Source organism: Calidris pugnax, unplaced genomic scaffold, assembly GCF_001431845.1.
Source record: "Calidris pugnax isolate Ruff unplaced genomic scaffold, ASM143184v1 scaffold86, whole genome shotgun sequence".
Lineage (NCBI taxonomy): Eukaryota > Metazoa > Chordata > Aves > Charadriiformes > Scolopacidae > Calidris > Calidris pugnax.
Window position 1 is genome coordinate 1,791,135 of NW_015090843.1, and position 16,201 is coordinate 1,807,335.

At 44.3% G+C, this 16,201-nt stretch overlaps 1 protein-coding gene across 1 annotated transcript; it reads right to left on the reverse strand.

Moving 5' to 3' along the window:
• Positions 1 to 289: 289 nt before the first annotated feature.
• On the reverse strand, positions 290 to 13,779 carry LOC106888407 (chromosome unknown open reading frame, human C6orf58). The gene is made up of 6 exons (XM_014942615.1): positions 13,458 to 13,779; positions 8,753 to 8,839; positions 6,039 to 6,223; positions 4,721 to 4,845; positions 4,041 to 4,279; positions 290 to 642 (listed from the first exon to the last, which is right to left on the reverse strand). Exons 1-6 carry the CDS (start codon positions 13,777 to 13,779, stop codon positions 458 to 460), a joined length of 1,143 nt encoding a protein of 380 aa, XP_014798101.1. The 3' UTR covers positions 290 to 457.
• Between the last annotated feature and the right edge of the window lie 2,422 nt (positions 13,780 to 16,201).

Genomic DNA, 16,201 nt, shown 5'->3' on the forward strand with positions numbered 1-16,201 from the left:
GTTAGACCATCAAGGACCTGTGTAACTACATCCCTGGTGGGATCCTTGTATATGGGACAAAAAAAGCCAGTCTCAAACAGAATTGTCCTGGTTTAAGGTAAAACAGAACCAATTTTCTTTTTGGTAATTTTACTTATCAGTTAAGCCTCTTCCAACTAACTGCGCTACCTGAGATTTTATGGCATGTTTTTCAGACAGTGTCTGCCTTTATTTAATTTTGTCTGCAATAATGATACATTATTTATAAAGTCTGAAAAAGTAATAAATTAAGTTTTTTCTGTGAGAGTTTTTATTTATAAGGAAATGAGTTGAACAAATGAGCTAATTAGGAAGATTAAGGATAAAAAAAATTGATTCAATATGAGAGGGATGCACACATGGCTACCCAGGAAATCCTGCCACAAGAAATTACCAAGACCAGATTACCAGACACATATCTGCTGAAAGATTAAATCAATCAATGCTGGAACTGCTTTTTCCCTGAGAAACCGAACGCTGTCAAATCCGCTCCTTCCCAATCGTTATACATTCCCACCAGGTCAAACTTCTGGCTGGAAACCAAGTCCTCCATCAATTTTCGGCCCATTTTTCTTCCTGCCTCGGTAGACATAGCCTTTCTCCAGAGCTTCAGCAGCAGTCCTCCTTGGGGAGAAACACAAGGTGACAGTGTCAGGTTAGCAGTGTCAGGATGGAGTGCTCCTTTGGCAACAACCCCCCTGCTCTCCTGTGGCCAGGGCAACGTAGGCACAGCCGGAGCGTGCCAATGGGGTAATGATTGCCTACAACTGTGCAGGGAGACACGGGCCATTTATTCAGCCCAGGAGCCTTTCGCTATCGATAAGACAGCCAGGCTTGTCTCCTTGTCACCAAGGTTGTAAGTCAGAATGGTTGAAGGTGGGCATTAAGGTCTTGTTCTCCAGTAGCACACAGCTTCACGGCTCGGCCTGGTAGTTACAATCACGCACATCTTTGCTTTTACTGACTCTAAAGCAACCAAGAATTTGCACTTCTGCCAGTTAAGGCCTCAAGCTAAAGCAGAAATCTATGCTGATGCTTAGAATTATAGGATCATAGAATTGCCTGGGCTGGAAGGGACCTTTAAGATCATTGATATCAACCATCAACTTAACTCTGATAATAAACCATCACTAGACCATGTCTCTTACCAACCATCAACTTAACTCTGATAATAAACCATCTCTAGACCATGTCTCTAAGCACCATGTCAACCTGTCTTTTCAATACCTCCAGGGATGGTACCTCAACCACTGCCCTGGGCAGCCCATTCCAAGGCTTCATAACCCTTTCAGTGCCAAAATTGTTCCTAATATCCATCCTAAACCTCCCCTGGAGCAACTTGAGGCCATTTCTTCTTGTCCCATCGCCTGTTCCTTGGGAGCAGAGACCAACCCCCCCTGGCTACACCCTCCTTTCAGGGAGTTGGAGAGAGCCAGAAGGTCTCCCCTCAGCCTCCTTTTCTCCAGGCTGAACACCCCCAGCTCCCTCAGCCTCTCCTCACCAGACTTGTGCTCCAGACCCCTCACCATCTTTGTTGCCCTTCTCTGGACCCGCTCCAGCCCCTCGATGTCCATTTTGTGGTGAGGGGCCCAAAACTGGACACAGCCCTCCAGTTGGGGCCTCACCAGTGAAGAACTGAGTTTGCACAGTATTGTATGAGGGAGATGAGGAGTTAAGAGGCGAAGGCAGCAAATGCTCCTCTTGCCTAGGAGGACCGCAGGAAAGGTGAGGACCGCAGGAAAGGTCTCGAATAACAAGGTATCTGTTGTTCTGCCTTCAAATATTGCTGAGTGATAGAGCATAAAATGTGAAGCTTCTGACAGCCCACAGCCAAAAAGCTTTAGAGGCAGCAGAGCACTGTCTCAGTACAGGTCCCTGCAGGACTGGCAGAGTACTCAAGCTCTGAATCAAGAAACCAAATCTCACTCTGGGTTGGACAGGGCCCCATCCTGAGAGGTACTGAGACCCTCTATCTGCTGTTGAAGTTTGCAGCACCAGAAGAGGACTCCACACCTCAGGGGATGTCTTTAAAAGTTTGAGAAGTCCGACTCTACAAAACCAGCATGTCACATCTTGCCATCTGAGTTTCGTAGCAATAGGATCCAGTGTTTCAGGTCCCTGCTGAGGTTGTGGCTCCAGACCCAAGTCAAATTTAGTTTAAAGCTCCTTTTCTGATCTGCAAAGCAGTCACTGGGTTGAGTTAGCTGGCCTTTGGTGGTCAGCTGAACGCAAAGCCCATCCCTTCAGAGTCAGGGAAACCTCTCACCTGCAAGGCAAGGGATTTCAGCTATGGACCTCAGGATGGCTGCACCTGCAGGAAACTTCTTCATCCCTTTCTTTCCTTCCCTGTATCATCTTCATCATCCACACCTCTTTTCCGCTCTCCCTCCTCGCTGCCCTGGTGCTCTGCTCCCTCCTTGCTGCTTTTCTGGTGGTGCTTTCTTGCTTTCCTTTCCCCCTCCCCTCCTGGAGAAAGGTCACGAAACCCTGAGCTGTGGCACAGGCTACCAGGCTTGGGATGGAGCTGCTAAAATCCTTATTCTCTGAGGAGTAATGCTGTGTGGGAGGTGTGGGGGAAGCACTCAGTGATGCGAGGATGCTCCTATGTAACACTGAACAGCTTCATCACGTCTTTTTCAGCTACAAATATAACTAGCAAAAGAATTTTCACTGGAATGTACGGCCAGAAGATGACGATCACAAAGCACACGCCGTAGCTCTGGATACTAGTTTTTCAGCGTATTTTTAGACTGCGTTTTCGTTTTAAGATTCAAAATAACTTTCCTTCACAAAGGGCAAACAAAAATATCCAACCCAGCAATCCCTAGGCATGAGCTGAGCTGGGCAGGGTGTAATTCCGCGTCTCGCCGCTGGATGGGGATACACAACCTATTTTAGTGAAACTCCGACATCCTCTAAGGATGCAGGTCTGCTGGGACAGGCATTAGACTGGGATAGCCTGAATATTCTCTCTTAGACCAAAGATCGAGACAAAACCCCAAACCAGAACACTTGTGGGCACACAAACTGTTGTTCCTGATCATTTGCCCATTTTTTGTAACAACCTTCACTGATCGAATAACTTCACAGATTCACAGAATCTTAGTGGTTGGAAGGGACCTCCCATATCAGTGAGTCCAACCACATAAAAAAAAACCAAAACCAAAAAAAACCCACCACAAAAACAACAAACCCCAAAACCACCACCCACCAACTAAACCCCACACCCACAACCCCACACACTACACCCCACCACAAACAAATAACCTTGGGCACTAGAGCATGCCCTGAAGAGCCACGTCTACATGTTTCTTAAATACCTCCAGGGATGGTGACTCCACCACCTCCCTGGGCAGGCTGTCCCAGTGCCTGACCACTCTTTCAGTAAAGTAATTCTTCCTAATATCTAATCTGAATCTCCCCTGCCCCAACTTCAGACCATTTCCTCTGCTCCTGTCATTATTCCCCTGGGAGAAGAGGCCAACCCCCACCTCTCTACACCCTGCTTTCAGGGAGTTGTAGAGGGCAATGAGGTCTCCCCTCAGCCTCCTCTTCTCCAAACTAAACATGCCCATCTACAGCTTCAATGATTTCAGATGTGACTAGTGAAACACAAACTATTCTTTGTCTTTTCAAAGTTCTTATGAAAAATGGAGGGAAAAAAGTAAGGTTTTCTGCTCCAACAAAGGATGCATTTGTCTCCTGTGAAATCCTCACTGTCAGCATTACCCCATCACTGCAGCTGCTCTCTGGGGTCTTGTTTACTTATGGCTGTATTTTCAGCTGTACTGTTTTATCACTAGCCCTTAGGAAGTGTTTATACTATTGTATATTAAAAAGTCACTGTGTTCATATGGAGAAAGGTATAAAAAGAGAGAACAACATATTTAATATCTATGAACTACAGACGTCTGTAGGTCGGGCTCATACCTGTTAATTGATTTGCTCTGTGCGGAGAAAGGTATAAAAAGAGAACAACATATTAAATATCTATGAACTACAGACGTTTGTCAGGCTCATACCTGTTAATTGATTTGCTCTGTGAAGGACTCTCAGTGAAAGCAGGACTCGGTTTTGCTGTGGGCTGAAGTCACTGATGGATGGGAGGACATCCCCTTCAACGAGCATCCTCTGGGGCAGGAAGGTCTGGAACTGGTTTGTGGACTGTAAATCTGTAGAGAAGTGTGTGGCTGCAATGAAATCTACAGCATTAGCCCAGTCTTCACCAAAGTTTGCTTCTGGATCAGGGAGATATTTTAAGCTGAAAGGGATAAGAAGGAAAACATAACAGATAATTGAAATCCACTGTAGAACACATTAGTCTGTCATTTATCCCCAATGTGTTTTGTTCAGTATAAAATCCTGAGCTGTCTCAGTGACTTAAAGCCTACTTCAGCATTTTACACCTAATTTCTCCTGTTGTGGCTGCCTCTCCCCAGACTAGTCACAGCTCCTGACTCCAGTTGCAGCTCCCAGAGAGGAACCAGCATCTCCTGTTAAGCCCAGAGCCAGCCCACCCATCACAGCTGGGACAACCACCTCTTGCTGGTCATGGCATGCTCCAAGAGAGCCGAGGGAAGAGAACCTGAAGAGTAGAGGTCTAAAGTAAGAAAACTCATGCCAACTTCGTTGGGAAACCATCCTTCCAAAGAGCTATGCAGGTGAGAAGATTCCCCGTTGGCCACCTCTATCATCCCAGTACCTGTCCTGGAACTTGGGCAGCGCGTACGCGATGGAGGAAACATGTGCTCTCCACATCAGACCAAGGGCATCGTCCAGTTTGAAGGTTGTGGGACTCCCAGCTTTGTGTTCTGTAGACAACAGATACTGCAGCAACAGGGGAGAAAAAAGGCAGAGAAACAGGGGGGTGGTTTAAACCCAATGAATTTTTCAGGCTTCCACGCACTTCACAAAATACAAAGTTTGCAAACTAAAGGAAATTGCTGTAATTACTTAGGATGTGTTGCTTTGTAAGTAACTATAATGTCTGACATAGGGAGAAAAAGATGATGAATATAGATTTAGAGAGTGAATACATGTCCATGCTGAAGCTGACCGGAGCTCCTGTTCTTTGACTTCAACAGAGTGAGGGTTTTACCCACATAATCTGGGTATTCTGTCACAATAATTCAGTGGACTTTTGAATCTGAGTGCCATGGAAATATGCCGAAATATTGGGTCCCCTGAAAACCTGTTTATACTCTTTTGGCCACAACTTTCTGGAGATTTTCAGAAAATAAGGAAATGATTCTTGATGGTTATCGCTGTGGCTATTTGAGGAGCAGATCTTTTATAATAACTTCGGGAACATACTTAGGAAAAATAATCGTAAGAAAACAGTCTTGCTCCTAAAACCTTTACCTTCATTCTCAGTTGCCAAGAAGGACTTACAGTGTAAATTTTCTGTTCATTATCAGTTATTTGAGTACCAACAAAAATATTGAATATAGAAGTCTCTCTATAAAAGCAGTTAATGGATCTATTAAGTAAGAAATATTGCCATCTTTGGGATTAGGGAACAGCTGGATGAGGAGGAAAGAGAATATCTACTTGCATAAAGAAGTGTCCTTCTGAATGAAGTTTCAGCATTTTCAGTTTTTAGATGTTCAAAGGAATAATGAACCATATAAAGCCAACACAAGGCCATTTCTAGAAGGTAATGTTCCATCTCACATGCTGATTTTGCATTGCTAACACAAGCAGTATAGCAAGAATACAAATATAACTGTTATCAAAACAGTCTCTTGGGACAGACTCCCAATAACACAGAATTATCTTAAGAGGAAGGAAAAAAATCCATAATCTTTACAGATAACTGGCCTTCTTATCTCTTACTCCCTTTATGTTGTGCTTTTTACTTTTTCTGTTTCTCATTACTTTTATACCAAGCTATTACTGAAAGCAAACCAAGCTTTCTGAATCTTACAAACAACAGGAATAATAATTTTTAAAAGTAATATTCTGGTATGATTTCCTACAAAATATGGAAAAAAAGAGAAAAAAAAAGTAAAGTGATTTACTTCAAAATAGGCCTTCCACTCATCCATGAGCTTGGGGATGCGGGACCGGCAGTCGGCAACGCTGTAACAGAAATCAGCGCTTCGCTCCTCAGGGGGCAATATTTCTATCTCGTGCTGCAGCTGCCCGAAGAGACCAGCATCCACCGCCCCCAGGAAGGGGATGACAGCCAGGTAGTAGTTCATACCTATAATTTAAAAGAAGGTTTTAGTCACAAGCCAATGAAAAACTCCCGCGTAAGAAAAACGAACTCTGTCCCCTACCAAAGGCAACCCTTTCAAATTGCCACTGATAGAACTGTGTTCAGCAGTTGGACATGCGTACTGAGATGCACTGGTGATATCTGTATTGTTTAGATGTGATTTCTAATATTCATTTATCTATTTTCCTTTAATAGCCTTGTGTGAGCTGGCACCGTGCCATACTTTGCAGGAAAGCATGAACAACTGAAAAAAGTTAGATCTTCACAGGTTGTCACAGACAGGACATCAAAAGTCTCTCAAATATCAGTTGCAAACTAAGTCCAGAAAGTCTAAGGGTATTTCATGAGTATTGTTTTCATTAAAAAACCTCTTCTGTGTGTCCTAGCCATAGAAGAAAGGAAAAGGCAAATATAATACAAGTGATATTTTACTGGAGACTAATTATTTTGCTTTTTAAAAGCATTTCACTGACTGAAAGCTTCTTGGAAATGACCTCAGTTTGTTTAGATTTATTTTAGGATGATGGCTTCCTCGGATCTGATCCAGAAGTCAGAGCAGTCAGACCCAGCAGGTAGGAAACCCAGGTTCAGTTCTCACCGGTGCTGGACCACATCTCCAGTGAAAGTGTCTGTAGGGCTATTTGATATTCCTCATTTGAAAGGAGGATTTAATATTCTCCTCTTAATTGTGTCCTCTTTCGAGGAACAAAGTTTAATAACTTTGAGTGAAGAAGAGCCTGCAGAGCTGCTTGTTCTCCCACTTGGGGTTGGTACTCCTGAGCCATCACTCTGAGGAGTCACCTGGTTGTGCTTGGTCTCAGGGCCACGAACCACCCAGGTATTTTGTACATGGTCCCAGCAGTGAGGACCAAAATCATCAAAACCTGGCCACCTACCACGTATCCCTGTCGTACTCATGGGAAACCATTGTTCCACCTCCTGTATGTGGACCTGGCTGGGAATGTATGGAAATGTATGAAGAAGAGCAAGGAAAAGTCCCAAGTGAGGAGAAGACAGTGTCGCACTGGGAGCCATTGCTAAGCTGGGCCTTGCTTCTTGTTCAGTGTTTTCATGAGAAATGTTAAATACCTGGGTTTCACATCAGAAGGTACTCACATTCTCTGAAGCGGGGTTGCATGTATGACCTATTTGTACCTGCTTGGGTGACTGAGAGGGCAGAAAGCAAGGCAGGAAAGGACTACGCTGGGGCAAAAAGGGATTAAGTTCTTCAGTAGGGAGTGTCTCACACACCTTGGGGTGTATTAAATGTGAGCTTCTGGTTTAAGCTCATTCCTGGCTTGACATGAGCACTCACGCCTGAGGGCCAGCAGAAACCACCCACATCCTCAGAACAACGAGAGACACTTCTGTGCAGCCTGAAAGACTTTGTGCACGTTCCTGCTGCAACAGGGTAAATCAAGGCTGAGTTTATCCCTTTTCTGGAGGCAACAAAATTGGTATCAAGCAAACATGCAGTGCTTAGAAGTAGGTGAGGAACGCAAACGCTGAGGAAGTGAAGGTGGTGGTTTCCATTCCAGGGAGGTCCCCTGCTTGCACCGAGTTGTGCAATGACTCCTGGGACTTGTCACTGCATGGGACACCTTCCCAGGGAGCACCTACTGCTGGCCACCCACTTCCATTTTTTGGGAAGACTGATTTATCTGGGTGTGTAATGAGGATAAAATATTGAGGAAATACTGAGATATTGAGGAAAACACTGAAAAAATCAGGGACATTGACACCAGAAATTCAGATCTTTACACTTTTCTCTCTCTCTGTCACTGTCTTCAGTTTGTTGCTCCTTACTGGAATAATGAAAGATGTTTAACAGAATTTCAGCCTACTAGAAGTTCAAAGCCAATACTAAAGTGCATAGAAATTGCCTCATATTTCATGTACACCAGGTCAAAGTATTAGCTAAGTTTTAACTGAATGCTTGAAAGTCTACTGGATAAATGTCAGCGTATGAAGCTACTGAAGTTGTTTGGATGTCATGGGCACAAAGTTTACCTTTATTCCTTTCCCTGGAGCCTACTGACCACAGGGAAGTAGCTCAGGTGCAGCTGAAGGAATCAAAGCCCTGGATTACCAGGGGTGATGCAAGGACCACAAAGATTGCAGCTTGACATTCTCATGCTGAGATTTAGTTAGAAGCACTAGCATCCTAATTGAACAAATCTGCTCTGGAGCAACTGGAAACTGTAATTTCTACAAATGCCTACAAATAGAGACACCGTTCTTGCTGGTTCCACCACAATTTTACATTCATTTTTGTACTGTAAATATTCATAAGGCTGCAAATTTGCATTTTTTTCTTTCCTCAAATAAGTTACCAAAGTCAATTAACTTTCATTTACTCCCTCACACTTAGGTGCCTGGCTGCAAGTTTTTGATAGAGAATTATGTAGCACTGAAATTACTTTGTAATATAGAAGCCTAAGGGGAAGAAAGATTCTAAATTGGCTTCTGAACACTTATATTTTGGAGCAGAAGAGCGTCATAGCACATACTTACAGGACCACCAGCTCCTCACAGATATGCACAGGAGGTCTCCGTCTTCGTAGCCACAGGAGGTCACCCTGGAAGGATCTGCTAATCTGCCTGAATCAAATGTAAAAAAACACCAAATACTTCTGAATCTTTTTCACACAGGAGTTCCCAGGGAGATGAAAGAAAAAAACCATAGAGATGTAACTCAGGCAGAATTTTCCTCAGAGAAGCAGAACAATTACTTCATGAGCTGCTGTTCCAAGAGTAGCTGAATTTCCCCGTCAATACTCCACACAGTGCATAGTGATTCAATTGTGGTTTATGGCTTGATTTGTTCCTCGCTGTAAATGTATTCTGGGAATTTACAGAACTGCCTGGAAGTAGGACCTCAGAGTGGCGTTTTTATGGAGAGATGAACGTCCGTGCACATGGGGCCACAACCAGATGCACGGCTGATGCGTCGCCCTGGGTAGGTGCAGGGCTGCGGGTGTGGGGGGAGCCGCTCAACGAGCAGAACAGCACAAATTAAACCTCCTAATTGTCTCACCTAATTGGTTTGGGTGATACAGACTGCCTTCCGGTTTAACGATGCGTACAAACACGGCCTTACCGTGAGGCTACGCTGCTGTAGCTGATCAGCAGGGTTCCCAAGCGTCCATGCTGGGGCAAACACCCAAGAGTTGTTCTCTCTACAACTCCCTGAAAGGAGGGTGTAGAGAGGTGGGGGCCGGTCTCTTTTCTCAAGTCACAGGTGACAGGACAAGAGGAAATGGCCTCAAGTTACCCCAGGGGAGGTTCAGGCTGGATATTAGGAAAATTTTTTTCACTGAAAGGGTCATCAGCCATTGGAATGGGCTGCCCAGGGAGGTGGTTGAGGCCCCATCCCTGGAGGTGTTCAAAAGACGGGTTGATGTAGTGCTGGGAGGTATGGTTTAGTGATGGTGATGCTCCTTGTTTGTTCTGTGGGTGTCTATTTTTGTCAGTCAGGTTGACGGTTGGACAAGATGATCTTTAAGGTCCCTTCCAACCTAGAAGATTCTGTGATTCTGTGACATTCCACAGTTCTTGGTGACAGCGTGTCAGGAATGTTGTACTGTACGCCCGTGACATGGAGAAACAGCCTAAACCCCGTGTGCACGTGTCCATTACGTGGTAAGGAGCCGTGCAGCGAGTCAGGAGGGTGCTTTAAGTGAATGGCATGAAATTACCATGGTCAGGTCCGACGACCTGAGCCATTCCAGAAGCTCCCAAACTCTGCCCCACAAAGCACTCACCCTCTGACGAGTCACCTGAATAGCAACAGTGTCGTTTCTCTCAGATTAGAACTAAACCTCATTACATTCTTTAAAAAACAAACCCAAATTTTCTAATACTTTTTGACGGAGAAGAAGAGAAGATCATGAACCATGTGCATACAGATTACCCTACTCATCCTCTCCAGCTGACCGGTCGGAGCTCATGCTTTGGGTCATGCTGGCTGTTCAACCCTCTGTCTTTAGGTAACAGCACTGAGAGCATGACCTTGCAGTGGTGAGGAATGCAGCTCAACGGGATTTTTTTTTTTTTTTTTGAATGAAAAATGGTCTTTGTGATATTTACAGAAAGAGTTTTTCCCCAAGATTCTGCTTCCAGCCAGCACATCAGAAATAGGCAGCAGCAGCTCGCTGACATGCAAAGGCGATGAATGAGAAGGATAAAGAAAAAGAAGAAAAAGAAGGCAAAGTTGTAGGTGAGATTTACCAAAGATTGTTAGCCTTGGTGCTTTGGGAAAACGAAGTGACCTGGGCAGTAGCGGTGATAATGATATGTATAAATTACTTGGAGCTGGAAGCATTAACCCCACTACACTGCAGATTTGCTTTCTCTGCTCCCTTTTATTCCCTGTGTTTAACAGGGCTGTTATTTCAGCCGTCAGGTCCACCCAAGCTCTGTGTCTGTACTGACACTGCCTCCCAGCTGCATGTCATTAGCAACTCTGTGCAGCCTCATCAGCAAGATCTCTCTGCTATTTTTTGTGGCAAGGTTGTTAATGTAAAAGCTAAATGCAGTTGTTCTCAGGAATAATTGAAGAACTCTGAGCAAATCCTCCATTCAGCTGTGAACTTCCCTTAGCAACGCTCATCACTAATTTCTCCCTCAGGTGCTCTTTCACCAGGTTTGCAACTCCCTGTTTCATTCTTATTTTGTGAAGTGTCATTAAAAGCTTTCATTCTGTGCTTTGATTTTACAAAGGGAGGAAATTATTTCTGAACTTTGGTAAAACATCACTTATGTCATAAAAGAAGATACTGAGTTAGTCTGACACAGTCTACCTTTGATTCACGTAAGCTGCACTTTATCCCTTTTTCTATTTGGCTCCATGTCTTTAAATATTCTTTCCTCTATACTTTTTCTAATGTCTTATCTACTACTATGTAAGAGAAATAAATATTTTTGTCTCCTTATCCCATTTTCCCTTCTTCTTAAGTATAGGTACATCCTTTCCTATTCTTCAGATGTACAATACCACCTGAATCTTTCTTAAGGTTCTTGCTCCTGGATTTGTGGTTATATATGCCAATTCTTCCAAGTGGGTGCAGAGACCATCCAGTTTCCCCAGTTTGTGTAGGCAGGAGTCTCAGTTTAGCTCCATTTCCCAAGTCTCATTCCTATCAGCTCTGCTGCCTCAGCATCATTGTCCCTGCTGTAAATTTAGGCATCTCACAGATTTTGCTTTATGTCCATGAGTAGATTATTGCAAATCTTTGTGCCACTCTCATTAAATATCAGCTTCACTTCCTTTTTATGGTTTATATGGGATCAAATCCAAAAAATATTTTCTCAGCAACATAATTTTCATGACCAGACATAATTGTTAATTCAACAATTTTTGTAGTATTTTTAAGGATCTGCTGTCTTGCGCCACAAACTCAAATCCTGCTTTTGTTTGTCCAAGCTTATTATGTCAATTTACAAACGTTTCAGTCATTCCTCACTGATCTAGCCCAGCTGCCTGTCTGGATTAGGTTAAGCCAGTTGCTGACCTCACTACTGTATGCACCAAAATTATGTCTTTCTTTCCCCCTTACCTATTTGTCTTTCAAATTCTCATGTTTTTGGGTTTTTTTCTGTAAAACTCTTCCCAGACACATGATAATTCTCCTTCTACTATTTTTTTAACCTTCTGATCACATAATTTCAAAAATATACAGTCCTATGATTTTTTGGCAGCTGACAGCAGGTCTTTACCTATCTGTGCAACCAGGTGCAGATCTTCCTCTCACCTACCGTGTCCCTCATCTCTATCTGGGAACTGCCACTGCAACCAGGCACACCTTCACTTTGTGGATGAGGCCACACTATACAACTAGATCCTTTCTAGTAGGTAACCACCCAAGGGGAGCTTCTGCATTCAGTCATCTCTGCCCCTGCCACACCTTGGGTCAGCTCTCCTGCTTCATCAGCCTCCCTCTTCATCTCCTCTTTCCTCTCCTATACATAAAGAAGGGAAAGAGGAAAAAGCTTACCTAAACTCCAGCCAAGTTCTTCTTGCTTCTGTCTGGTTGCCAGTTAGTTGCCTGCTTGGATTTTGTTTACTCTACCTCCTTTTCCTCATTTTGACTTAGCAGTTAATTTTCCATTTGGTGTGACTAAGTGCTGGCAGCCTTCCTTCACCACCAGCTGCAGCACCTCTGTCTTCTGCCAAACACACAGCTTCAGCCACGCCACCACCTCAACGAAACTACAGATTACAGCTGATAAAGAAAAGACCAGGCAGAGAAATGCGTTTGCTTATGCCTGGTTACCAGCCAGCACAAGTTCTTGAGAACATCACTGACTCTTATTCCCTTCTTCCCACCTCTCCTGGTTGCTAGAACGAGGCAGGTCAACTCAGGCTTTGAATGGAGAGCTTCTCTGCCTGCTGTAAGCCAAGCAGCCTGTGGGAGAGCAGGTTCTCCCACAAAAAGCCCTGGATAACATATTGCAGCCTTAACCTCAAGGGACCTTTCACACAGGCTCCTGTATCTGCCTCCCCGGCATGGCCAACAAGCAAACGAGAATGACTGTCCCAGATAACACCCAGCTTTTAGGGGATGAGCCAATAGAAGTTGGTCATAATTTAAAAAACAAAAGAAGACACAAAAAACTCTGAACCAACAAACAGAAAAAACTTGAACTTTTGTGAAAAACTTCTTTAGAAAGTAATGAGGCTACTCCTAAACTGACCCAAGAAGGGCAAATGGAAAGATATTCTCAGAGGGAGAGGTGGACTTTCAACTACCTGTATTAGAAATGAGACTCAGAGCACCAATAGAGGTTCACAACATTAACAACCCCCCCCAAAAAAGCCTATTGGTTAACACTAGTTAACAATTTAAGCCCAGCACTGCAGAGTGCAGGCCCTGAAATCTGCCTGCTGGAAACCAGAGCAACTGTAAAAGTCATTTCAAAGATTTTCAGCTGACTGAAATACTGCCAATCTAAACCACAGGTCTTCTGGTTTCTGACCAGCCCTGTGTGTGGCAATACCTTTTCCTACTGGGAAGTTTAATCGCTGTTGCTCAACAAGGTAAGGGTGTTCCCTTCATCCAGGATTTCTTTTTCAAATTGGCAGTTTATCTCAGTACATCAGAATTTCCCCAGTCTGAGGCAATACTGGGTTTACGAGGCAGAAACCTCGGGAAGAATAACCTCACGTGGGTCTAGTAAACACTGAGGTGTTCCAGCATCTGAAGGCCATAACTCATACCTGTACGAAATTGCCACCCGTGCTGCAATGGCAATCCCCAGAGAATATTGCCAAAATTGTGGGATCCAAAGGCTGTAAAATATTTGGCTGAAGAGCTTAGCAAGTTCTTGTAGACTCCCAGTCGCTCTCGATAGTTCCAAGCATTGATGACAATTTTGTTGTCCTTTACTGGGAAATCCAGCAGGTTTTCAGGGGCGAGGTCCCACAGCGGGGGATAGACATCTTCTCCAGTGACATCGTTTCCACTCTGTGCTGTGGTGGCTGCTGGACTCAGGGTAAGAGCCACCAGAAGAAGAGCACATACGCCACAGTAGGGCTGCATTGTGAAGGTCTGTGACCCAGGTGTTGGTGGCTGCAGGGCTTTTATCATGAAAGGTGAGGGCTGGGTAAAACAGGGTGACTCAGACGCAGAGGTCCTTCCCTCTCTCCAGTGACCCTGACGTGGAGCTGCCAGATTAGCAAACCATGAGTAATGCTCTGTCCTCCCCGTGGGGTCTGGGGAGCAGCAGCAGGATGTTTAAAGGTGATCAGTCTGACCAGAAAATGGCCAAATCTGTGCTGTCTGTGATAGAAACCCACCCTCCCAAAAGGCTGAGGTGCTTCAGTACAGGCTAAGGGGGTTGGGGTGTTCAGCCTGGAGAAGGAAAGGCTCCGGGGAGACCTTAGAGCCCCTTCCAGTCCATAAAGGGGATCCAGGAAAGCGGGAGAGGGACTCTTGATGAGGGAGGGGAGCCCTAGGAGGAGGGGGAAGGGTTTGACACTGAAAGAGGGGAGATTGAGCTGAGATGTGGGGAAGAACTTGTTTGGTGTGAGGGTGGTGAGAGCCTGGCCCAGGTTGCCCAGAGAAGCTGTGGCTGCCCCATCCCTGGAGGGGTTCAAGGGCAGGTTGGAGGGGGCTTGGAGTGACCTGGTCTGGTGGGAGGTGTCCCTGCCCAGGGCAGAGGGTGGAACTGGATGATCTTTAAGGTCCCTTCCAACCCAAACCATTTTGTGATTGCACAGCCCCATTATCAACCTTTTTGTCCCTGTGTTTCTTACGAGCTGTCACCTTCCCTTTCCTTCAGGTAAAGACAGGACAGCAATGCCACAGAACTCACCCCAGAAGAGGCATGGGCAGGGTTAGGTTAGGGCTGAGGTGCTTGGAGAAGGGCTCCAGACGCCCACCAAGGAGCAGCAGTGACATATCTGCCATTGGCACCTTTGTCTTTTGGCCTTGGGACAACTGCCTGCAGCCTTCAGGTCCTAAAAGCATTGGATGTAGCCAAATCAGCCGGGTGGCAGGCCATGCAACACCTGGTTAGCTGTATTTTTAGTGTCTGTTTGTCTTGCAATGGAAACAGTCATTATAAAGACCTAAAGTCTCCTACTAAACTTCCATGATCTTGCAGACTCCAGAGGGAACACAAAGACCACCCCTCCACTGATAAAATCCGTGTCTGACTAAGCCCCACTCCAACAAAAGGAAACAGCCCCCTTACCTTCACCTCATGGACTTCTAGGGCTCCATAATCTTCAGCTGCTTTTTCTCAGATAAGCAATGGTTACAAAACGGCAGCCACCAAACAAACACATCATTTCTTATCTCTCTACTCTTTCTTTTGCATGAGAAAAATCACAAATGCTCATTTTCTTTGAAGTAATTCTGAGAGTATTGGTTGGGCTTTGTGTGCTTAAAGTACCTTAAACCCTGGATGAGAGCAAGTCAAAACGGGCTGCAAACTTTTGACAGTAGAATAAAGAAATGTATCAGTTCAATTCATTTTTTTCCATCTTCTCTATTTATTAGGAGACTTTCTAATAGTTAATAGCATAATTTTTCAATGGTCACATTTCTGGCTCCACTACTGAGAAAGGAACCCAAAGGCTTTTGAAAAACAATCAGTGTTCATCAGAGATTAGCACGGATCTGAGGACATTATTTCTAATCATGCTGCTTCACAGAGGTTTCAAATAATTAAGTTGTTCTTTCACTAAGTTTCTACAGATGAGATTTATCTAACATAATTGTGGACATTCAAACATTAACCTCTCTATGAAGATTCCCTCAACAGCCAAAGCAGGGAATCAGGCACGTCCAGAATGTGACTCAGTTAAAATACACCACTGAGAGGTGTTGCTCTTGACTGACTATAGAGGGAGTTGAAATTTTAAGTTTAGCTTTAGACATAGAAAAACACTTTTACATTAAATAAAATCAATATTGGTTTTAGCAATTTTTATATAGTCATTTCAGAAATGTTTTCGCTGGTACTTGTTTTTTCTTGAAAGAAAACATTGTATCAAATAATCCTGAGGATAAATGCCAAGAACTGTATTGTTTACAAATATATGTATATTAGGCTCTAATTGAGGTAATGGGCAGCGAGGATCACCTGAAATGCAAGGCTGCTGAAAGCATTAGCTAATGCACAAGATACATGGGGGAAACCTGTGATTCTATGAAACAAAAGACACAACAGTCATAATTACACTAGGGCAGAATTTTTGGTTGGGGACATGAAGGAGTAACAGTGGGATCTATTTTTACCATCACTGAACTAAGTGTCTAATTTGGGAGTTTAAACTCTTTCTGCAGTCAAGGAGAAGACTCTGAATTCTCCTGATGGGAGATACCAGTCATTCATCCTGCATCAGTGACTTCACTCTAGGTGCCTGAGATAAGGAGATGGGAATAAATATCTTCATTACACTGGTTTAGGAGCAAGCCCACACACTTGATGTGTAAATGGGAACCTGATGCTGTC